This window comes from Calliphora vicina, chromosome 5, assembly GCF_958450345.1.
Source record: "Calliphora vicina chromosome 5, idCalVici1.1, whole genome shotgun sequence".
NCBI lineage: Eukaryota > Metazoa > Arthropoda > Insecta > Diptera > Calliphoridae > Calliphora > Calliphora vicina.
In genome coordinates this window covers 37,717,999-37,745,197 of record NC_088784.1, presented here as the reverse complement: position 1 = coordinate 37,745,197, position 27,199 = coordinate 37,717,999, and the positions used below count along the sequence as shown (strand labels likewise).

Here is a 27,199-nt window from a genome sequence, read left to right as displayed (position 1 = left end):
TAGCTGGACAAATGATATTTTAGCTTGAAACTGGACAGGCATCAAAAAAGCTGGACAATCCAGCCAAGTCCAGCCAGGCTGGCAACCCTAATCATAATACAATTTCATCGTCCAAACAAAATTTGTATTAGATTTTCAAAAAATACAAATGATTTTTTTGATTTACTGTCGGTATTGAAAATTTGTTTAAAACAATTCAAAAACTTTTTATTTTCATATGTATCGGGTATGTATTTATAAAAACAAATAAGGCAAATAAAAATGTCAAGAAAATATAAAATAAAAATAAAATTTTCAGAAAAATATCAATCAACAAAGAAATAAAATATTTGTAATACTATCGTGTAAACAAATGTTTTTTCGAAACGATTTTTTGAAATACCGACTGATTTCAATAATATTTTAAATTTGAAAAGTGTTAATACTCAGTATTGCCGTCTATAAATACATTTAGTAGATTTTGATAAAACTTCTCAAATTAGGGTTAAAATTTGAAAGCTTTTTGCTGATTTTTAAAAAGGGTTTTTGGGTTCAAAATTTGTTTTCGTGTCATATTGGTCTCATGGGCGAAAAAGTGACACTTTTAATCTTGTTTAATACAAGTGGCCTGGTCGGCCTGGAGAAACTTTCAAATACTCGAACATTTTCCAAACGAATTTTTACATTAATATCTTTATTGAAAGATAATTCTGCATAAATTGCGATTCTGTTATAACAAAATGCGAAATTTATTATTTTTACGAAAACTAAATAAAAACCAATTTTCCCCTTCAGTGAATAAAATAAATATATCACAAATGTCAATTTTTGCTAAACTTTGCTGTATTTAAATGACCACTATTAAATTCATAGTTATGGTCAACCCCGCAGTTATTAGGTGCTCAGGAGAGCATTCTTTCTAATACAAAAATTACCATAAATCTCAATACGAGAAAAGGACACGCACATGAATACAATAATAAAAAAAGGATATTAATATACTGACCATTTGTAGCGGGAAAATTAGTACGAGTTGACATTTTGTAAAGAGCACTACAAAAGCCAAAGAAAACGGCGGTTATTTGAAAAAATATATATAAAAAAAATAGAAAATAGAAACAAAAGACAATACAATTTATTTCATTTATAAATGAAAAACGGTCATTAAAGTCCTCCCTCGTGATATTTCGAATTAAAAAATTCTACGTCATAATTACAACGCAATTCTCATGTAATTTATTTCAATAAATGTGTTGGAATGAGAAAATGTGTGTGTCGTTTTTTATTATTTTGTGTAATTTAGTAAAATGTGTGTTTGAAAATGTTTAAACCATAAATAATTAAAGTTTGAATAATGTAAAACTTAGATAAGAAAGTAATTAATTAATTGAACAGAAACAAAAGAAAATATTGAAAGGATTTTGAGAAAATGGTAACTCGCGCCTCTAGTGTGCCCCAACTTACTAGCAGCGGTGGCAGTAGTAGTGGTAGTTATAAGGGATCTAGTGGTGGGCGTGGTCGTCCTACAAATCAAAGAGGTAACCGTTCAACCGGTGGTAAATCGGTTACACCAAATTCTCGTAGTCGCGATCAAAATCAGCATGGTCCCATAGGACCGCGTTCACGAAGTCTTGTAAATGGTATGCGTCGTGTTAGTCCTCAGAAACAATCGGTGGGCAGTTCAGGTTCCAGAAATACTCCTGTCTTCTTACGTTCACGCGAGAATGAGTAAGTACAATTGTATTCAAAATATTTATTATAATCACGCAGTTCATTTACATATGTAGTACGTGTTTGTTGTAAATATGTAATAAAATAACGTCTTAAGTGGTGTTTTATGGAACTTTCTTTTAAGTGCTTACATACTTAAGTTTATTAGTTTTTTTTTCTAATTTCTATTTATAGTTTATTAAGTAAATATGTAGTTGATTGAATCCTTTTGTAAGTATTCTTCAATTATTGGTTTTTCTTCATTTCTTTTATTTGTCAAGGGCTCAATAAACTCTGGTCAAAACACGTGGATGTCCTTAAAATTTTACAGTTAGGGAATATTATTTTGTTAAACAAAGTACTGTTTTGCTTTCAAGCCATTAAAATCATGGAATTGAAATATTTATAAAGATTTATTTCAATGTGTATTAAGAATAAAAAACCTTGGCCACACTTTAAAATCAATTATTTAGTCAGCGGTAATTACAGCTTTTTGTTTAAATTAGTACTTTATTTAATTAAATATTAATGAACTATTTGTTTTAAATAAGAAATTGTTAAAATTTAACATTGACCACAGACAACAGACAACAGACATATTTTTGTTTAAAAATTCCATTGTATGTGAAATTTATTTTGGAAATAGTTTTACAATTTTGAACTTCCTCGTTGGTTGTGGACTTAAATACCATTTTTTAAATTTTAAAAATTATTATTTAGAAGCAAAATCTGCAATGTGCATTTTCTTGAGTTTATTCAATATGCTAAATCCGCTTTTGAACAATATATGGTCAAAACTTCCGATTGAAGCAAAGCAAAGCAGAGACGTAGCAATATCTACTTTGTTTAAGCAAAATCAGCAATGTTTAAATTTTTAACCGTATTTGAACGAAAATCTTTACATTATTTATTTATTATACCATTCACCTTCGTGAGAAGGGTATATATAAGTTTGTAATTTCTACATTTTTTCATTTCCGACCCTATAAAGTATATATATTCTGGATCCTTATAGATAGCGGAGTCGAGTAAGCCATGTCCGTCTCCGAAATCAACTTTCCGAAGCCCCCAAATAACTTACATACACGATTCATACATCAATATCTCCGGAATTCTTCCGGCTCGGTTGCTATTTAAAATTAATTAATCGGTCCACAAATGGCTGAGATATAAGGGTTTTCCCTCGATTTTTTACGTATTTTTGACCCATATAAGGATTACTAAATCATTAATATAGACAATATGGATATCTATTGATATTTCGAAGACCTTTGCAAAATCGGAAAAAATATTTTTTAACCCGATTTTTTTTTTTACCAAAAGTTTTTTTCCTTTAAATATTTAAAAAAATGAAAAAACAAAAAAAAATTTTAAAATTTAAAAAATTAAAAAAAAACAATTCGAACAAATTTTTTTTCCAAAATATGAAAAAACAACTTTGGAAAAAATATAAGTTTTGTTTACCTAAATATATTTAAAATTTTTATTTTGAAGTATAATTTGGTGAAGGGTATATAAGATACGGCCTACACCACCATAGTGGGGAGGGTATTTATTTATTTAAATTCAAAACCAAACCCATTGGGCCAAATATGCCTTATATTCTACTCAACAAGGGAAATTTACAAGGAAATCCCAGTTTTCATACAAATATAATGTTCAGCAAGTATGATGAAAAGAGACGGATATATGTTAGTGCTACCAAAGCTCTGAAAACATTTAACTTAATTGTGCGTAACAAAAATATAAGATTTTAGCTCCATGTCAAATTTGACCCAATGACCTAAAGTGTAAACAATTTTATAGATATTTTTTGGCAGATTTATGTTTCTAAAACGTAGTTGTTGATATTTGAAATTAAATAAAATTCATAAAATATCACTTTTAGATAAAATTCAATATTAATATTAAAATGGGCCGAATTTGACCCGAAGACCTTGTAAACTTTAAAAGAAGTAATCAAAATTAGAATTAAAGTATTGAAGCATTTTAAAAATGCTTATTTTTGTAATTAAAATATATACATGTATATTCTTTATCATAAGTATGAGATCTAATATAAAAGCGCATGTTGACTCATTTGAACACCTATCCTTATTCAAGTCTATGTTAAGACTTACATACTCCAAATGAGCGATTTGCAAAAAGAGAGTGTGATGACACAGAAGATATAAAAGTCAAAAATCGATTGGAAAGTTTTCGATTTATTAAAAATTCCCCAAGTCCAAAGGTAAATTTTTGTGTACCATTTTCAATATTCCAATTGTTTTAAAAAGCCACCCTAATGTAAACACAAAAAAAGGGAATATTTTATCATATTTTAAATAATCATAATTAAAATAAAACTATTAATCATGAATATGTATAATCAAAATCGATTAATCTGCACTTTCTAAACTACAAAATATTTAAGGGATTTACAATAATATTTATGAAATTCAATTTTATTAACATATTACTCATATATTTAGTATAAAACCTCATTTAAATTGATTTTATTGGTTTTTATTTTGAAGTCAAGTAAAAAACGATGTTTGTTTTAGAAAATCATTAATTCACGTATTCGTTGATATGATTATTTATAAGGATACAAGTTTACACATAAATATAGACATTTTCTTTTGTATATTTTTAATCATACTTAATTGTTTCTTAATCGATCAATCGCTAGTTGTCTTCAAGTAAAATGTTATTTTTATTTTTGTTTTGTATTATTTTATTTTGCTTTTCTTATTTTATGTTTCAATAAAAAAAGTAAATAAATAACCAAACTAAAAATGGAGTAGATGTGAGTAATAATAATGTGTAATTTCATTGTAGTTCCTTTTCTATTACCATACTATCCTTCAAATATCAATACTCATAAGTACAACAGTGTCTTGTTTTACTTCAAAATGTGGCTGATATTTGACCTTTAAACTTTCAAAACAGTGTGTCACACATACAACATGCGTACATATAAGTTTATACGAATCTTATTAAAGGTATTTATAGACGGCAATGAGTATTAACACTTTTCAAATTTAAAATATTATTGAAATCATTCGGTATTTCAAAAAAACATTTATTGTTTACATATTTTATTACTTTGTTGATTGATATTTTTTTGAAAACTTTATTTTTATTTTATATTTTCTTGACATTTTTATTTGCCTTATTTGTATTTAAAAATACATACCCGATACATATGAAAATAAAAAGTTTTTGAATGGATTTAAACATATTTTGAATACCGAGCGTAAATCAAAAAAATCATTCGTATTTTTTGAAAATCGAATACAAATTTTGTTTAGACGATGAAATTGTATTATGATACTTGAATTTTTGACAAATATTTATACTTAGTCTTGCCGTCTATAAATAACTTAAGAAGAATTCCGGCTTACTTTATGACATAAGGCACAGAAATTGTGTCAATAAAGAGTACCAGTAGAAATGGCTATTGGTGTAATAAACTACAGTTGTCGTGAAAGTATCTTGTCGTTCCGGTGCGTCACTAAATCCCTAGATATTTCAAACACAATTCGGTATGATGTAGTATGACTGAAAGCCTCTTGAGACGTGTTCCAATACAATTCATACATTATAATACAAATCTACCAAAATGTCCTAAACATAAACAAGTAAGAGAGATATATTCGGCTGTGCCGAATCTTATATACCCTTCACCAAATTATACTTCAAAGTAAAAATTTTAAATATTTTTAGGTAAACAAAATTTATTTTTTTGGAGTATTTTTAATTTTTTGAAAAAAAAATGTTCGAATTGTTTTTTTTAATTTTTTTTTTGAAATTTATAAAATTTAAAATTTTTTTTTTGTTTTTTCTATTTTTTTTTATATTTAGCGAAAAAAAAACATTTGGTGAAAAAAAAATCGGGTTAAAAAATATTTTTCCGATTGTGAACCATTGTAGGTCCAACTTACTAAGGTTTTATATACGTCATTGCAAAGGTCTTTAAAATATTGTTACGAAATTGTACTTGAATTCAAATATAACGATTTTAAGGGCTGATTTAAAAGTAGCATGATGCTTTCAAATAACAGTGCTGTAATAGCAAACTGTAACATATCTGTGGGCATTATTAAATAAAAGCTTTCAGTTGATTTGATCGTAAGTTGACAACGCTGTATTCGAATTCGAATATTCAGTTAAAGAACATTGTAGAAAGTACACCACAGATGGCGTATGATTAGTAAGATCTAGAATATTCGGCACAGCCGAATATAGCTCTCTTACTTGTTTAATCATTAAAGTTTTTATTAATTCAAATCCTTTAGAAAATAGCTTTGTGATTTTTTTTATCTTTTTTCTTTATTGAATCTTTCTTTTGAGAAATTTACAATAAGTATTAAAATCTTAACCTAAACTTTATGAAATGTATTGAATTATTAAATTTTTCAATTAAGATTAGATTTGAATTAACAAAAAATTAAAAAAGTGTTATAAATAGTGGCAGAGGTTGCAGTCATGAGTGAGTTTATCAGAGACGCTTTTCGAATATCAACTGAGTGCCTTAAAGTGTGTTGTGTTTTTCAAGTAAATTCGTGTACATTATAAATTGTGTCTGTATTTCTGCGAATTAATAAACGTGTATAAAAAAACATTGAGTGACTATTTAATTCTGTTGTTGTACATTTGAATAAATAAAGAGTTGTTACCATTTTCAAACTACTAAACGGCTTTTGCATCAAAAGTATCCGGTTTATTTAAAGGAAATAAAAAAGCGTTTTGAAAAGGTTAAAACGTAACAATATCTTACATTAGATATCCATATTGTCTATATTAATGACTTAGTAATCCAGATATAGGTCAAAAATAGGTAAAAAATCGAGGTTGTCCTGGTTTTTTCCTCATATATCCGCCATTTGTGATTTTGATTTTAAATAGCAAACTTCTCGAAAGCATGTCTGACAGAATTATTGAAGATTTTGGATCTTCGGGATCCAAATCTTCAATAATTCTGGGGTCTTCGGAAAATTGATTTCAACAGACAAAAGTGCAAAATAACAAAATAAACGTTTAAAGTGACTTCACCATAGGTTACTAAGAGGCACTAAAGTGACTATTGACTTCAAGGTATGTTACATGGGATATCAGTATACTTAAGAAAAAACAAAAATAAACTCTATGAGAATTATATCAACACAATTTGTATAAAACCCATTTGTACGAATTACTCACAAAACGTTTAAAGTGACTACACTCTAGATTACTTAGAGACGGATAAGTGACAATTGTCTTCACGCTACATTACTCGGGATGTATAAAGTAACCAATTGTCTTATATCTGCCAAAGAGCTGATACGTGACAAATGACATAAAATACATATATAAATTGGAATCAGCCAAGTGATAGGACATTAGTGACAATTATTGTCTATAAGGTATACATTGACTACTTGCTTAACTGCTGGGTATCAACATAATTTGTATAAAACCCATTTGTACGAATTACTGACAAAACGTTTAAAGTGTCTACACTCTACATTACTTAGAGACACTTAAGTGACAATTGTCTTCACGCTACATTACCAGGGATGTATCAAGTAACCAATTGTCATTTCTCTGCACTTCAAACAGCATATATGTATGTGTCTAATGATCCAAAATATATAAATTGGAGTCAGCCAAGTGATAAGACATTTGTGACAATTACTGTCTTTAAGGGATACATTGACGACTTGGTTAACTGGATTCTAATACATTCTCAACACATTTGTTTTTGACAACAGAGTTTCCGCTCTATGTATATTTCTCTAGTCCTGGGTATGAGTGATTAATTTACGCCATACATATTGACAAATTTTCATCAATTGTTCAATGAATTATGACATTCCAATAGTTGAACAAACTTATTAATGTGCGTGTAATTTATTTGAATTTATTTCTATTGTTTCTTCTTCTTTAAGTGTTGTAGGAGTATAAAAATATAAAAAAGCATTTCTGAGAGGAAAATACCTTAGTCTGCTGTCATGATTATAAAAAAATGGTGGTAAATTTATTTTATTATTATTTGTATAGGTCAAAGTTTCGTAAGAATTAATTGCTTATACAATTTTCAAAATCAAATTAAATTTTATATTAGAACTGTTTCAATAAAGAATTCATTTTAAATAAATTCATAAGCATAACTCTTCAGTTCTTCATTTCTTTTCAATTTCTTATTATACCTTTCACCTTCGTGAGAAGGGTATATATAAGTTTGTCATTCCGTTTGTAATTTCCACAATATAATTTTCCGATCCTATAATGTATATATATATTCTGAATCCTTATAGATAGCGGAGTCGATTAAGCCATGTCCGTCTGTCTGTTGAAATCAATTTTCTGAAGACCCCAGATATCCTCGGGATCCAAATCTTCAACAATTCTGTCAGACATGCTTTCGAGAAGTTTCCTATTTAAAATCGGTCCACAAATGGCTGAGATATGAGGAAAAAACCAGGACAACCTCGATTTTTTTTACCTATTTTTGACCTATATCTGGATTACTAAGTCATTAAAATATACAATATGGATATCCAATGATAGATATTTGAAGATATTGAAAGATCTTTATATAAATAACAATTCGAAAATTTTTTTTTAAAAAATAAATTTTGTTTACCTTAAAGTATTTGAAATTTGTATTTTGAAGTATAATTTGGTGAAGGGTATATAAGATTCGGCACAGCCGAATATAGCTCTCTTACTTGTTTAATCATTAAAGTTTTTATTAATTCAAATCCTTTAGAAAATAGCTTTGTGATTTTTTTATCTTTTTTCTTTATTGAATCATTCTTTTGAGAAATTTACAATAAGTATTAAAATCTTAACCTAAACTTTATGAAATGTATTGAATTATTAAATTTTTCAATTAAGATTAGATTTGAATTAACAAAAATTGAACCATTCAAAGGTTGAATGAATTTTATTATGAATTAACTCAACAATGAATTTGTTTTGTTTATGAAATGTACTGCTGATTTTTTAATTCTGAATTAAGATTTAGATTTAGTGAATTACGCTTAAATTGAATTAATTAATTCGAAGCTCTGGTACAGGTTTTGTTTCATGTGAATGGTCTTTGAAAACTTTCCGCCAAAAAGAATTAGCACAACTTATATAAAAATAAATATAAATGTCAAAAGTCTGCTATCTCAAATAAATGTTGGTTTGCATCGGAAACTTCTGAAAACATTTTCGTATTTTTTTCAATGGTCTATCGAAATGAGTCAATGATTTCTCTCAGTTAAAAAAACTAAAGAAATAAAAGTTAGTTTCAACGATTCAAGAAATGTTTCGTTATTTTTCCAAATGTTCTGATTGTATGTCAGTATGTTGTATTGTCTTCAATAAATAAATAACAATAAGAGAATGTGTACAAATACAAGTGTAAATTTATTTCAAAATAATAATAAATAATTACTTTATTAATTAAACACCTTCACAGTTAGAAAATACACCAATTCCCACAACATTTATTCGCTTTCTCATGTCTTGCTACTATTAAAGCATCCAGACCGTAACACAGAGGGATGGCTTCATACATATTTTTGCAAAAATTATAAGGAGTGGTCATAGAGCGCTGAAATTTGGTACCGATAATTATATGGACCAAACTAAGAAAAATAAATTTTTATCAAAATCGACAAAATCGACTTTTTCGCAATTTTCTATCCAAGTAAAAGTCTAGAAATTTGGTACATATATTTTCTGAAACAAGAGAAGAACGAATGCTAAGTTTTATTAAAATCGACCATGCCCACCGCCCACTGCCCATACAAAACAAATACAATACGTTTTTGTGCAAAAATTATAAGCAGTGGTCGTAGAGCATTGAAATTTGGCACCGAGAATTATATGGACTAAATTATAAAAAAAATTAAATTTTATCAAAATCGACCACGCCCAACGCCCACTGCCCATACAATCCAAATTGATTATTTCGCATAAAATTGTTTATATCCAAGCAAAAGTCTAGAAATTTGGTACATATATTTATTGATACAAAAAAGGAACGCATGCCGAGTTAAAATTAAATCGATCACGCCCACCGCCCACGAAACCCATACATAGATAAGATTTTTTTTGATATTTCGTTTATTATTCGACAAAAAATGTCAAGTTTTCATCCTGTTCCGAAAACTTCCGAAAACTATTTTTTCTTATAATCGAAACAAGACAATCCCACCTTACATTTTATTATAAAAACAGCTTGGGAGAAAGTGGGGCAACATTTTTTTTTCTCCCTGGAAAATCAAAAACAAAATAATTTTTAGAGGCTTATAAATATGGCCATATCTTTTTTTGTATTTTTTCAGAAATGCTATATTTTTCGAATATGTTAAAGTTAAATGGTATTATTAGGAAAATTATACATAAATAAACCACTGAATTGCTTGAAAATATAAGTAAATTTTAGCTTAACACCATTGCATGGACTTTACTTCAATTTTTAAAAAAATTCTTAAAACTATCAAAACTACAAAACTGCATCATTTGATTTTTGAAATTAAGTGTTTGAAAAATTGACTTTTTGACACCAAAATCCCTCTGTGCGTAACTCTGCCATTTTCCAACCGACATAATTGCTACATGAGAACCCCTGCATATTTGTTTCGTTCAGTTTTGTATCACTGTCTTATTATTATTTGTATCATTATATTATTAATATTAATAATTTGATTTTATTAGTACCAATAAATAGTAAATTATAAAAAAAATATATTTATTATAGCGTCCTTCAACAAATCTTGATTATGTCCATCATTTTGTTTTGTAATCGAGATATGTAGAGGTGTCATGAAGTGTTATTAATTCGTAATCGAGTGCAATAGTTTACACCAATCACAACTACAAACTCATACTAATCATTTATTACAAGGTTTTCGGAAAGAAATTTTATTGTTATAAAATATGAAATTTAACTGCCGAAAATCTAAATTAGTTGTCAAAATATTAAGTCTATGAACTGGATTCAACTTCATCTGTCTACACTAGACGGATATTTGTAACACTTATCGCATGGGTACTGAAGTTAATAAGTTATTACCAGGGCAACCAAAAATATGCTCTAAAAAAAGTGTTTTATGCGCATAAAATATGCACTTAAAAACGAAAAATATGCTATTAAAATATAAAAAATATGCACTTAAAAATAGTTGGTTATTGTTTGATTTCAAAATTTCATTAAAAAAAATATATATGAAGTAAATAAAATATTGAGCTAATAAATTAAAATTGGTTATTATAGGATTAAATTTCGATTTTAATGAATTTGGCACTACATGAAAATAGATTTTAGATTTCCGAGTTTCTTAGACAATCTTAATCAATTGATTTGTATCATCTTTTAAACTGCCTAATACTTCAAACTTTTTTTTGGTAATTAGTGGCATAATATTTTACTTTCTCAATCCATGTGTCCCAATGTTTATAGGATCCCTACTGAGGATGTACCCAATCAATTTCTCGAAATGTTTCTATTCTATATGAAGGTTTAAAAACTTTTTTACCATTTAAATAATGTTTCAAAAACTCTATGAACAGCCTGTGTCATTTTATGGTAAAAATTGCAATGGATTTTGGAGCATTCATCATGTATCTAGATTAATATCTGAATACTGCTTCTAAAATTTAAATAGAATTATAAAAAAGCCTTACAATAGTGGAATGACTGCAATTAAAAAAATATAAAAAAAACTTTTTATTCAAGTATTATCATTGGGACTCAAAATTCCCATGTTTCTTCCTTTCTTATCCATTGTATCGTCTATCGATATCCATGTATATTGTTTTTTAATGATTTCTTAATAACTTTTTTTTACAAGTTATGTAAATATATGTATATATCAATGGGTTTTGAACGCGAAATTTTCGATGGATCTTAATATTCTGAACATCTGTTGAATATTTATTCAATTTTACATTAGTGGTAAACTATTAATGCCCAACCATATGTAGCTGTCTCAAGCTGCCTTAAATTCCTTCTTTAAAATGTATCCAAGAATTTGTTATGAAGTTGCCCATAATAACATACAATTTTGTAATTTTCTTTTAATTTTTTACGTATTTTTACTATTTGTCATGGTAGAACCAACCAGGTACAATTATTAGGGAGAGTTTTCAATATTTACCCCTGCAACGTCAAATAACGCATTTACTCTCATCACTTTTTATTTTGTTTTCGGAATGTTTTGCACGTTATATTAAAACTAACACATATTTATTTGGAACAAATTAAATTTGAATTGAATATTTCACGAAAAAAAGTAAATACACAAAAATTTGTTTAATTAATTTATTTTTGTCTTAGATATTTCGTTTTGTTTTTTTCTAATTTTCTTTTGTTTGACGTTATAGGGAATGTATAATTGAGAACGTACTTTTTAATAATTGTACCTTGCTTGTTCTATTTATTAAATTTTAATATTTATGTGTGTATATTTTTAATTTCATTGAAATATATGGAAACTAAGCACCCTTAAGTCAACGAAAATTCTATGAAGATAGTCCATTATGGGTACTCTATTTTTGTATTTAAGTAGCTTAGACCAATTATCATTGGACCTCAACAAAATAGTAAAATATAGAAATGAAAAATTACAAAACAAACAATAAAATTATATCAGGAAAATAAAATAATGAAAAATAAATGAAAATATGCAATTATGAGTTAAATATGCGAAAATATGCTATAAAACGCAAAATATGCTAAAATATGCAGTAAAGAGCAAAATATGCAAAAATATGCACTAACAAATCGATGCCAAAATTCTTAAAATTGTCTGAAACGGATATAAAACTAACTCATATGTTTATACGATGCACAGCAAAAAATATGATATTGCATATTTTTGGTTGCCCTGCATATAAGTTTGTCATTCCGTTAGTAATTTCCACAATATAATTTTCCGACCCTATAAAGTATATATATTCTGGATCCTATATATAGCGGAATCGATTAAGCCATGTCCGTCTGTCTGTCTGTGTGTTGAAATCAATTTTCTGAAAACCCCAGATATCTTCGGTATCCAAATCTTTAATAATTCTGTCAGACATGCTTTCGAGAGGTTTTCTATTTAAAATCAGCAAAATCGGTCCACAAATGGCTGAGATATGAGGAAAAAACAAGGACAACCTCGATTTTTTACCTATATCTGGATTACTAAGTCATTAATATAGATAATATGGATATCTAATGATAGATATTTCAAAGACCTTTTCAAAGACGCGACGTCGCGACGTATATATATTTTTGAGTTGAATAATTTTTATCTATCTAGGTTATAGTATTTATAATGTCTATTATTAAAAAAACATATAATATGTATGTTTCATTGACATATGCATTAAGGAGTGCGCACGAAAAAAATAGATAATCTCTATAACTATTTGTTTTACTGAAGTACTCATTTAAGAATCTTCAATAAATTTTTCAACTGAAGTTGCACACATTTTTAAAATCTCTTGCACAATTTTAATTTAAATTTAAGTTTTTTCAAACGATTTTAAAGAATACTATAACGGAGCAATTTCAAAAAATAACTTCCCTTCATACAATCAAAACTTTATTTATATGGCACCACTTAATATCTTTTTAATCGAATTGAAATTGACGATATCGGTCCAGAATGCAATTATTATATTTTTAAATTCAACACCCAGTGAACAAACAACTTAAAATCAAAACAAGTAAGAAAGTATGGTCGGTCCAGCCCGACCATACAATACCCTACACTAAGTAATTGAGCAATTCGTAATTCGTGAGTGATTTTCAACTCAGAAAGTGATTCTAAGTCGATCGGTATACTTTAAGGTGGTAGTTAGACTAATATTTTTAGGCGTTACAAACATCTGCAGAAACACATTATACCCTCCCACTATGGTGGTGTAGGGTATACAAAAAAAACATATTGAATCAATAAGAAACATTAACGAAAGTCTAGTAATGTTGAAGTTTTTTATTTCAATATGGAACAATATTAATTTAAAGTTGAAATTAATGATTTATTGTATTTCAATATGATTTTTCTATTATAAGGAGAGTTTTTCTTTTCCCACACTTTTTCATTTCCCGGGAAATTGGGATTCATTTTGAAATTTCCCGGGATCCCTTGAATTCCCGCCTAGAACAAATTATTCAAATTTAAGAATGTAGACTTCGTTAAAAATCTAAAAAATGACTTTGATTTTAAAATAAACTGACTCGATTACTAATTTTGGTTATATACAAAATTGGTAATTTTTATCGAAATGGATTCAATTTTAATTCGATTTTGTTCTTAATTCTGTTAATTCGCATAAAATAAATATTTTATTATTTCAAATTTTGCTTTTAAATAAAAAATTGAGTAAAGATGTTAATTAAAAAAAAGATGTTAAAAAAAAGAAAACCCAGTAATATAGAACTAAATTCAATTCTACGGAAGGTGGTTTTATTTCAAACAAATTCGTTTAACTCTTGTGAAAAAGCAAAATACTAAAATAATTCCACTTTCGATCGGAATAGAAATCTGTGACAGCCCTTAACATTCACGAGTTTTTGGAATAATTGGAATAATGAACTTGTTATTGGTCTATTTGCGTTAAATCTTTTTGGATGTATGAATCCTCTGCATTTGATTTGGAGCTTTAAGCATCTGTTAGAGAAAGTTAATAATTCTCCTACAATTTCCCGGGATTTCGTATTGAAAATTTTGCGGAATTTTCCTTTCCGGGAATTCCCGTGAAAAACTATAATTCTAAGGAACATTTGAACATTGAATTAATCTGCTGCTTTTCCTTGTATTTGCAAATCATCTCTATAGGTATCTTGATAACCTGATCAAAGAGATCTATGGTTTTTTATAAAAAATATCATCAATTCAGCCTTCTTACGGTCTCAAAATATACTTTATATGCCACCAAAGATTTCTATGGATATATCATAATGCTCAAAAAATGGAAAGTTTATATTTTCCAACTCAGAAAACAATATATTCGGACATGCCCTTGCTTGTCTACTAATTTTCTACTAATGTCTACAGTAGCTACTGTCAGAAAAGTTAAAAAAAACCGAAACCGGTGGAATTTACAAAGATGAAAAAACCGGTTGACCGGTTTTCGGTTTTGGATACGCTATTCTACACACTATTGCAATGACTTGCAGTTAATATAAATACTTTAGGAATAAAATTAATATATAAATAAGTAAGACAGCTATATTCGGCTGCGCCGAATCTTATATACCCTTCACCAAATTATACTTCAAAATAAAAATTTTAAATATTTTTAGGTAAACAAAATTTATTTTTTTTCCAAAGTTGTTTTTCAATTTTTTGGAAAAATTTATTTTTAAAATTTTTTAAGTTTTAAACAATTTTTTTTTAAATTCTAAAAATATATTAAAAAATATTTTTTCCGGTTCTGACCCATTGTAGGTCCAACTTACAATGGTATTTTATACATCATTGCAGAGGTCTTTGAAATTTCTATCATTAGATATCCATATTGTATATATTATTGACTTAGTAATCCAGATATAGGTAAAAAATAGGTCAAAAGTCGAGGTTGTCCTGGTTTTTTCCTTATATCTCAGCCATCTGTGGACCGATTTTCTCGATTTTAATTAGCAACCGAGCCAGAAGAATTCCGGAGATATTGATATATGAATCGTATATGTAAGTTATTTGGGGGATTAATCGACTCCGCTATCTATGAGGATCCAGAATATAAATATATACTTTATAGGGTCAGAAATGAAAAATGTAGAAATTACAAACGCAATGACAAACTTATATATACTCTTTTCACGAAGGTGAAGGGTATAAAAACACTGTCTACAAGACATTAATGGCAGAATCGATTAAATAAAAAATATTGAAACTGTCAAATAAATAAAAACAATTCCTCTAGATTTTATCTAAAAACAAAAACGAAAAAAACGTTAAGGACGAAATGACCAAATTTCTTCAATGACAACAACTTTCACTTTAAATAATGTGGCCATTTATCTTTCTTATCTTCAAATAGTTTATATAATCTAAAGGAAAGTACAATAATTATATTATTTTATTCATATTAAATAGTGTTACCAAATGTACCGATTTTAAGGGGATTGTCGCGCTTTTTTAGATTTTTAAACCTCGCAGTTATTTTTCAACCGATATTTAATTTTAAAACAGCATTTCTGCTGATATTTGTATCGCTGAAGAATAATGACTTTAAGGTCAAACTACACCTGTTAAGGTCGTTATTTTGAAAATGCATAACTTAATATTATCAGGAACATGTCATTATTTTGGAACAAGGACGAAATCTATGGTTATGATCGGTTTATTAATTCATATACCCTCATACAAATATACTCTAGTGATTTAATGATTCAAAATTTTCAGTACACAATTATAATATATTCATCGCTAGTCAAAAAAAAGTTTAACGTTTTTACACTAGTGTAAAATGTTAAGACTAAAACGATTGGTATCGCTTATGTGAAAACATATTTATTTTTCGTGCGCACTCCTTACTTATAAGAAAGTGTTTATTTTCTTTCATTTGTTGCAATAAAAACTATTTAAACGTTTGTCAATCACAACTGTCAAGTATCGCAAGTGTTGATTTTAATTGTGTATCGACTTCTAAGCGGTTCCACAAATTAATATAAATATAATTTAAAACGTAACGTATTGTGACACGTAATACAAAAAATGTTTGTCAAACTTAAACTACTTTAATGCAGCTTTTTTATATCCGCTACATTTTGCTATTAAAATCAACGGATATTTTGTCTATTTGTAATATGCATGTTATTATTTATAAACTAAAATCAACATGTGAAAAATGCAAAATATAAAAAATGAATAATATAAAATACAATAGCAAAGAAAAATCAATAAAAATATGCATAAAGGATATAAATATTACGAAAATAAACGACACGCGATTATATAGATATAATTGTAACACAAACAAACAAATTTTGCAAATAATTTAATAAAAACTGGACAGGACGTTGATTTTGTTAAACAAACTAAAACTGCACAGTAAAATGATTAAACAAACAAATGGATTTGAGGCCACCAAAACCAATATAAGTACATAGGAAGTTTATTATATTAGTACCAAATAAATATTTTCAAAATTTTAAAACATTATTTTTTAAAGGTTTATAATTTATTGTATTTATTATTAAATACAATAATAATATTATATTAGCGGTATTCACAATGTAGAGTACTTGCCCTAGTAAAAAAGCAGAAAAGCTATTTATTGACAAACATTTCAATTTCTAATGAATTTTGTTTTTATTTTTTTGATATTGTGCTCTTTTACTACATTACCAGGCCAAGTACTCTACATGGTGAATACCGCTATTGTTTAATATTATTAAACAAGTTACAAAGCAATTTTACGAGCCCTAAAATAATCGATTTTTAATTTGAAATTTTTTTTTTTGGATTTTTAAATTTTAACTTATTTGTCCTCGAAATTTTTAATTTAGGCTTAGTGTTTAAAATTTCAAATCAATATTTTGTCCAAAGTAAATTGATATATTTCCAAAAATATGTATGTGGCTTTAAAGTTGAAAAATATAGAAAATTTAGATGAAACCACACAAAGGTCTTAGCCCTGAAAAAAAATTTGCAAATGTACAATATTTTTATTTATTTTTTTAAATGTATCGAGCCCTAGCGCCAAATTATCGTAAGCGATATTTTCTAATTTTTTTTTGTATTACAGAAATTAAAATTTTATGGACCGACTGATGTTTTAGCGTTCTTAGAATATCAAAATTCAAATATTCAAAAATATTTTGTATCAAAATTTCGGATTTAGCATATTTTTAAATACGGTTTTATTTTTTATTCTGTTTATCAGCCTTGGACCAAAATAAATCGGGTTTTTTGGAAATTATGGGATTCTTTTTCCAAAAAGTCTACCTACGTAGAAAATATCAGAGCGATAAGTTAAATAACAAAAATTAATATTTAAAGATTCAAAAAACCATTCCCATCCCCTCAATTATCAGTTCCGTGGCCTTCACGAACGCCGGATCACAACCTGAAAGACTCTGAATTCGTTTGAAAGTCCACAAGATATCCGTGAGTCAGTTCCAAAACCGTAATACCTATCGGGAATCTCAAATGAGGGTGTTTTATCGAAGTTGATTATCGAGGTTTGTCTAAGGAAGTCGATTTTGTATTTTTATGTGGCACTTCCAAATGACAAATATTTGACGAAAAAGACGTAACCAATAAATAAAATAGGTTTTATTCCTGTGACAACTGTAATATAAAATACCAAGAGAAACGCAGTTCTTAGCATTTGAAAGTATATTTTTATAGGTTCCATTGCCTCTCATCGAATAGATCGAAAATAGTACACAGAAAAAAGTTTCAACATAAATATTATGATTTGATTTCATTGATTTCAATTCATAACATTTATAAATAATTTCTTAAATATTAAGATTTTGTTCATATTTTATGTTTTCAAATTAAATCTAGAAGGCTTGAAAAATATAATTTCAATTTCATTTATATTTTTATGTTGTTGAAAAATGTTTGAAATTTTCTTTGGAAATTTTTTATTTATTTTTATGATTTTCAGCTACAAAATGAGCCAATATGCGCGAAAATGATTTAATTTTTTTAAGGGGATGATGTGCTTAATGTTTATTTATATTTTATTATGTTTAATGATATTTTTAATTTTCAGATATTGTTATTCATCTTAAAATATTGGCCAATATATGGCTATTATGCAAATAGTTTTGAATTAATTCATTAGATAATGAAATTATTATGCAATTTATTATAAAATATTATCAAATTTATGCAAAAAAAGCAAAAATATCCGTCATGAAAAATTTTATAATATTTATGAACATGTTCTTATTCTGAATGAAAAAAGTTTGGGAAAAAAAAGTCAAGTTCGATTAATAATATTTATTACAAAATTCATTCCAATTATGAATTTCTTTTTTCTGTGTATTGGAATAATTTTTATTCATGTTTATTATGTTAATATAGTTTAAAGCCTAGATAAGAAATAAATGTTTTTATAAAATAGTTGGTCGTATTATATTGGTGGAAATGACTAGTTCTTGGAATGGTTAAGAATATTTTGGGTAAAAAATATAAGTAGTCACATGCTTTTTTGCTTATATATCGTTAATCGACCGATTTTGCTGAATTTGAATACCAAAATTCTCATGAAAATGTTGGTGGTTATTTGGGGTTGGAAAATACTTACTAAAATCAACACTTCTATCTAAAGGATCCATAATATTTATACTTTGTGAGGTCGCAAATTAATATTGTAGAAATTACAAATGGAATGAAGAACTTCTATAAAAACTTCGGTAGTGACGTATATAAAAGTAGAAAATTATGCACAAAAATAATTTTTAGAAAATTATCTAACATTTTGGAATGGTTGTACGATTAGATCCAAATTCAATCAATGAGTTTTAGATACCAAATAAAAAATATTATCCATCAAAACCCAAAAGAAAAATACCAAATAAATTCAAGTGTTTTTATGCCCTTCACCATCGTGAGAAGGGTATATATATGTTTGTCATTCCGTTTGTAATTTCCACAATATAATTTTCCGACCCTATAAAGTATATATATTCTGGATCCTTATAGATAGCGGAGTCGATTAAGCCATGTCCGTCTGTCTGTTGAAATCAATTTTCTGAAGACCTAAGATATCTTCGGGATCCAAATCTTCAATAAAGAAGTTTACTATTTAAAATCAGCAAAATCGGTCCACAAATGGCTGAAATATGAGGAAAAACCAGGACAACCTCGATTTTTGACCTATATCTGGATAACTAAGTCATTAATATAGACAATATGGATATCTAATGATAGATATTTCAAAGACCTTTGCAACGACGTATATAAGGCCTACAATGGGTCAAAATCGGAAAAAATATTTTTTAACCCGAATTTTTTTCACCAAAAAAAATTTAAAAAAAAAAAAAATCCGAAAAAAAAATTTTTCCAAAAAATTAAAAAAACAACTGGAAAAAATAAATAAATTTTGTTTACCTAAAAATATTTAAAATTTGTATTTTGAAGTATAATTTGGTGAAGGGTATATAAGATTCGGCACAGCCGAATATAGCTCTCTTACTTGTTTTTATTAAATCTCTTTTAAAAATTTAAAATCAGTTGAAAAATAACTTTGTCGCAATTCTTTAGATGTGAGCAAAGTATGAAATTTTTGTTTGCCTTATTTTAAGCAGTTTAGACAATATTTTAAATTTCAAAAGACTTTTTCCTGGTATCACAAAAAAAAGCCAACACAAAATAATAAAACTTCAAATAAATTGTCTAATATAAAACAATAATTTTTCATAAAAAATTAGACAATTTGAATGCTCGTGCTGGTTGTAATTGCATATTTATTTAACCCAAATACTTTCGCCCAACAATACTTCAATAGTCAGTCGTCTATCATTAGTGATTGTGTTATTGACATCCGCATGACATATATGTACCTAAATCGAACACCACCACAACCGCCTAAAATATTATTGACAGGACTACGATTTTAGGCATAAATTAGCTTATAGTTATTTAGTTTACTTGGACTCCTTTATAACACAAAAGTATTAAGTTCCTAAATAGTACATCGATTAAGTAGTCTGTCTCACATTTTATTTAGTACCCATGCCTGTAGTAACTGTCTGTCATACATTACACTAAAAGTGTGTGAACAATTTAGTTTCATTAGTACATAAAGTAAATTATTTCTTCTTTCATTGCACAGTGGGACAGAATCAAAATATTTTGAAAATAAATCTGCAATTTCTAACTGGCTGATGCAATTGGCAGTCAGGCGTAGCAGAGGGGTATTCAAGACGGACACCAAAGACCCTCCAGGGGGTCTCAAAGTAGGGCATGCAAAATTTGTAAATGCTTGCGTATTTTTTGCAGCTTGCCTAAAGTCAAGATATTCTTAAAGTCACTATAATGACCATAGAGACGTGTCCTATATATCTCTTATATTGAGTTATACGCATTTGAAAATTCAAATTTCACCAGTTTTTTTCCATAATATCGGGCACAATTTATGGCCGCTTTCATTTGAAAGTTTACTATTAAACAATAAATAAAAAAAATAAACAGTTTCAAAGCAATTTTTTTACAAGTCCAAAAATAATCGATTTTGAATTTGAAAATTTTGAATTTTCTTATTTATTGGCCGAAACCACGCCATTTCTTTTTGCTTTCTAAAAAATTGTTTCTTGGGGTCAGTCAGTTAGAAATGGCTGATTTATTTCTAAAATAGTTTGATTCTGCTCCACTGTGAGTTGGCCATTTTATAGATTCCTATCAAATTTAACATACTTAGGTGGTTTTCCCTTAATTTCAACATTTCTTACTTTCACCCTCTTTTTAAAAATGACAAACGGTGTTTTTGATATTAATGACACAAATTCTCATTTATTTTTTGTTTTTTTATTTTATTCTTTATTATTGACTACCACAATTATAATGAATTGAACATGCGGAAGGGAAAGTTTAAATACTTTTGTATATCCTGGTTAATATTCGTACTTGTTAAACAAAAATAATTTTTGATACAAAATTTTTATAAAAAAAAATGTTTAATTTGGTGCGAAAGGTCACTTAAAAAACTGTTTCACCCCCAGAAAAATTTTATAATAAAGCTTTCACTCAAGTTACATAGTTTCAAAATATATTTCAAGACAAATTCGTTGAAGTCATTTAAGAAGTTTGTTATTTATTCATTTAATTTCTCGGGAATATTTTTTTTTTAAATTTACAATATTCAGATTCGTTGTGATGACCGAATATGTTGCTAATCGAATGATTTCATATTCATAAACTTTTTCGGTTCTAGCAACAGACACAGAGTTAGTTGACAAAGACGAATTACGATAAAAAATAACGTATTTAAAACAGAGGAATTGTGACTTAATAACAATAAACGCCAATTTTCAATTTTACCCGACTAGAATCTACAATAGAAACTCTTGTGCAATCGGTAAATAACTTTACATACTCAATGAGTAACATGATGCAAGAAATGCTTAAGATGCAATCAATGTTATTGCAGGCTGTGCTTAACAGACCATGAACTGCCTAAGAATATGTTTTTGGAATGCAAACGGCATACGCCAACACAAAAACGAACTCGAATATTTTTAAGAAACCAACAAATTGATGTAATGCTGGTTTCTGAAACTCATTTGACGTCCAGAAGTTCCTTTCGAATAAATGGATATGTAATATATGACACCAAAGATCCCATAGGTAGAGCATGCGGAGGGTCGGCAATTTTAATAAAAGCTCGAATAAAACACTACTTAATGTGTGATTTTTGCGAAGATTATCTTCAAGCTACTACAATCTGTCTTGAAGATTTTCATCGAAACTTAGTGATTTCATCGATATACTCACCCCCAAGATTCTCAATTGCAGAAAGTCAATATAATAGATTTTTTAAATCTCTAGGCCCCCGTTTCCTGGCTGCTGGCGATTATAATGCTAAGCACACATTCTGGGGATCACGACTGATTACCCCTAAAGGTCGTGTTTTGTTCGACTCAATTTCTAAAATGGGTTTGCATGTGCTTTCGAGCGGCCAACCTACTTACTGGCCTACTGACCCACGAAAAATACCGGATGTTATTGATTTTAGCGTGATGAAAAATATCCCTAGAGAAATGATTCAAATTGAATCCTCGCTGGAACTATCTTCAGATCACTCACCCACTATTATTACTTTATTGAGCCCCCTAGAAATTGTATCCCCGACTGGTAATTTAGCGATGGCAGGCACAAGAATAAATTGGCTCAAATATAAAAAATACCTCAGTACACATTGTTCGGAAAACATACCGCTAAGAACACCAGAAAATATCGATCACTCTCTTATCAATTTCGATAAAAATCTCAGAATGGCTGCTCAACATGCTACCCAAACACCGCGACAACTCAGATATAATAGAATTAATTCTGCAGATGTCGAATGGCTCTTAAATGAAAAAAGAAGATTTCGAAGAGAGTGGCAATTGCACAGATCCCCCCAACTAAAATCGAAGCTTAAAGATTGTATAAAAAGACTTAAAAAGCTCTTGGAATTTCGAAAAATGGAATCATTGAATAAATATTTAGAAAGCCTGGACGCAACCCCGAAATCGGATTACTCATTATGGCGAGCAACAAAAAATCTTAAAAGACCCGTTATATGTAAGTCCCCTTTGCGAAATTCAAGTGGTGGTTGGGCAAGAAATGATACTGAAAAAGGGAATATGTTTGTTAATCATTTAAAAAAAGTATTTACACCGAACACATCAAACGAAGCAATTGAGTTGCCACCTGTTGCACCCTATTTTGGAGCAGCCGTACCCCTACGTTTTGAGATTCGAGAGATCGAAAATGCTATTGCTGATTTAAATCCCAAGAAAGCGCCTGGTATGGATAAGATCAGCAACAAGATGCTTATGGAGCTACCCCGGATAGCAATAAAAATAATTCTTTTTATTTTTAATGCTATATTACGACTTGAATATTATCCTCCAGAATGGAAGGTTTCACTGGTTACCATGATACCCAAGCCGGGAAAAGATCACACAAAAGTAGAATCATACAGACCCATCAGCCTATTGTCTAATATATCAAAGCTATTTGAGAAGATACTTATGAACAAGTTGTACCCGATGTTAACTGAAAACAATTGTATTCCGAATCATCAATTTGGATTTAGAAGAAAACACAGTACTATCGAACAAACCCATAGACTTGTAAATATGGTGAGAAAAGCGTTTGAAGAAAAGAAATACTGTTCTGCACTCTTCATCGACATCTCTCAAGCGTTTGATAAGGTATGGCATGCTGGATTAATATAAAAATTGAGTCAAAATTTACCGGCAAACACGCATAAGCTGTTGGAAAGCTATTTAACTGGTCGAACATTTAAGGTTAAAGAGGGAAACTTTTTAAGTACTGCACAACCCATTGAAGCTGGAGTCCCCCAAGGCAGTATCCTGGGACCTTTTTTATATTTGATGTATTCGTCTGATATGCCAACTAACAATCGCACTCATACATCAACATTTGCTGATGATACTGCTATTCTAAGCATTCATGAAAACCCTCAAGAAGCGGCTTAGTTTAGATTGTAAACTTCTACTTTATAACATGATCATAAAACCGATATGGTGTTATGGCATACAGTTATGGGGCACGGCCTCAGCGTCAAATGTAGAAAAGATCCAAAGACGCCAAAACAAGTTTCTAAGAATGATCACAGTTGCCCCCTGGTATATCAAAAACGCGAATATACACAAAGATCTAAACGTGCCCATTGTAAAAACTGAAATCTCGAAAAACGTACAAAAATATTTAAAAAAACTTGAAGTTCACCCAAACCCGCTGGCCCGCAACATATTAGATAACCGTGGCCACACTCGATTAAGAAGGAGGGACACAGCAGACCTAATCTAGAAGGAAGAATGACAATTTAACCACAACAACCATGAACACAAAATTTTTTCGTCCGGCACTGGCTGGACTAATTAAATAATAATATTAGATATAAGATTTGAACCACTTATTGTTAGTTCATTAAATAATGAAGATACAATAAATAAATGATGAAAAAAAATAACAATAAAATTGTAAAATTGTGTACTTTTTCAACTTCAGAGGATATTCATATTTAGATAAATTTTAATGAAACAACCAAAAATATTATGTACTTCATTCAAAATGCAGGTAAAAGTTTGTGAATACTATTTATTCGGAAAACTTTACTGGTTTTATTTAGTATTAAAAATTTCCCGGGTATAAAAATTGGCTGTAATTTTCAGAACTTAAATTTAAGATCTAGTTGCACAAGTTCTTTTCCCGTATTGCCTGCTACACTACAGGTTCAAATACAAAATTGCATGGTAGGATTTCATAAATTAAATTTTAGGAAATAGGCTACGAAAAGTATTTCTAAAGCTATGTATACACGGTCGTCAGATCTTACAATGTTGTCAGATCTGGCAATAAATTGATCTGTCAACAAACATTGTCAGTTCACACGGTAGTCAGATTGTTGTATGAAAAAAATGGGCAGATCCCGAAAATATCTGGGGTTTTTAGAAAATTTATTTCAACAGACAGACGGACATGTTTTAATAGACTCCGTTATCTATAAGGATCCAGAATATACATATATACAAAAAATTATATTGTGGAAATTACAAACGGAATGACAAACTTATATATACCCTTCTCACGAAGGTGAAGGGTATAAAAATGATCAGGTATATTCTCCATTTATTAGTATTATTGCTTTGTTATGACAACTTTGTCTTGACAACAATTGTTATGATAAGTAGTTGTCAAGTATAGATAGGGGGTAAAATTCGCACATCTAATAATAATTTTAACCAATTTTTGACCAAACATTTTTGTACTACTTCTCGATGTGGTTATTCAATCGTATTTTTTTGGGTATAATTGGAATAAAAACAAGTAAGAAAGTATGGTCGGTCAAGCTCGACCATATAATACCCTACACCTAGTAAATGAGTAAAAATATTTTTCTTTTTAAATATCAATAATTTATATTCGTGAGCGATTTTCGGAAGTGGGCCTTATATGGGAGCTATGACCAATTATGGACCGATCACCATAAAATTAGGTCGTGTTATTTATGTCTATATGATAGTTATTTATGTTGAATTTTGTGTATATACCAACATTTTTAAGTGATTTAAGCACGTTAAAGTGATTTTCGGAAGCGGGTGTATATGGGAGCTATGACTAATTATGGACCGATCATAACAATGTTTGGTGACATGAATTTTGTATATATAAAACGTATTTGGAGCGAAATTTGTGTAGATACATATATAAATTAAACATTTATGACCGATAAAGTCCAATTTCGAGAGGACATTTGTATGGGGGCTAGGTGAAATAATGGACCGATTTCAGCCAGTTTCAATAGGCTTCGTCCTTGGGCCGAAAAAATAATATGTACCAAATATCTTCAAAATTGCGACCTGTACTCTGCGCACAAGGTTTACATGGACAGCCAGACAGACGGACGGACATCGTTTAATCGACTCAGAAAGTGATTCTAAGTCGATCGGTATACTTTAAGGTGGGTGTTAGACCAATATTTTTGGGCGTTACACACATCTGCACAAACGCATAATACCCTCCCCACTATGGTGGTGTAGGGTATAAACATTAAGAATTATTAAGTTCTTGAACTATAACGAATTATAGAATTTATAAACAGAATGCTCATGTTTGTTATTTATAAAAAAAAGAAGAACACCTTTGAAAGGGGCGCCATGAATTGTTGACAACAAAATTAAATTTCTGACAATTTAGTTGCGCCTCATAATACCTACATATAACAAAATTATGTTACTAAAATTAAATAAGACATTGAAGGCGTTGTTGATAAGTTATCCAAATCTGACGAAAAAATCTTATTGATTCTATTTATGTCCATTTACGACTATAAATATAACAGCAGCAGAATAAAAAGAAAATTTGATTAACATTTATTTTTGTGTATTATTTATTTACTTGCATTCTCAGACTTATGAAATAATTAATTCAATCTGTGTTTTATTAAAAAAAGAATATTATTCTGAATATGTAAAGTTTGCGTTTTATTCGAATTTAAAAATTTTCCTTTAACTTCCCCGCTGAAGCTGGATCCCCTTTAGCCCAGAGGTTTGAATTCATTAATTCAATTTAAGCTTAATTCACTAAAATCTTACTTCGGAATTAAAAAATATCAGCCATTCATTTCAATAATCATTTCCTAACATCAAATTAATTAGCTCAAGGCATTTAAAGGCTTTATTTAAATAGAATTCATTCACAATGAAATTAATTCCGAAATGAATTCATTGAAGCTTTGAATGATTAAATTTTTGCTAATTCAAATCTACAATAATTGAAATAATAAAATTGAATTCAAATATTTTTTCTTTATTTAGTTTTGAATTGAATAATAATAAATAATAAATTCTCAAAGTAATGTATTCAATATAAATATTTAAAGTATAAATGAATTTAGCCTATGAGTTAATTCATAATGAATTCATTAGCGGAATAATTAAGAGATAAAATTTATTTTGATTTCCAAAATGAAATTATGAATTAATTCTTTCGGACCTTTACTTCATAGAAAAATCCTTTTATTTCAAATTGAATATTTCAAAATGAATTGCTGTAGATTTTAGTTAAACGAAAATTTAATAAATTGTTCAGCTTTATAGTGGATTTAAATTAAATTTAAGAATATCTAATAAGGAAATCAAATATAATACATTTTTGAAAATTGACAGCCTGTTTTTATAAAATTGGCGAATTTTTAAACGAACGATCATCAACAAACGAAAATTTGTTTATGCTAAAATGTTAGAAATGTCAAGAATTTCGCGTGAAAATGATAAAATTATTTTAATAAAGTCGAAAACAAAATTGCTTTCGTTAGTGACGAATTGATTGAGCTAAAAGTTTAATAAAAATTTGGG

General features: G+C 28.5%; 1 protein-coding gene across 1 annotated transcript in view; it reads left to right on the top strand.

The window, feature by feature from the left end:
• Window positions 1-1,408: 1,408 nt before the first annotated feature.
• The window catches only part of Klp54D (Kinesin-like protein at 54D), a 43,308-nt gene continuing 17,517 nt past the window's right edge, over window positions 1,409-27,199 (top strand). Inside the window, exon 1 of the mRNA XM_065511604.1 lies at window positions 1,409-1,707. Within this exon, the coding sequence (XP_065367676.1) occupies window positions 1,409-1,707 (299 nt within the window). The remainder of the gene's footprint in view (window positions 1,708-27,199) is intronic.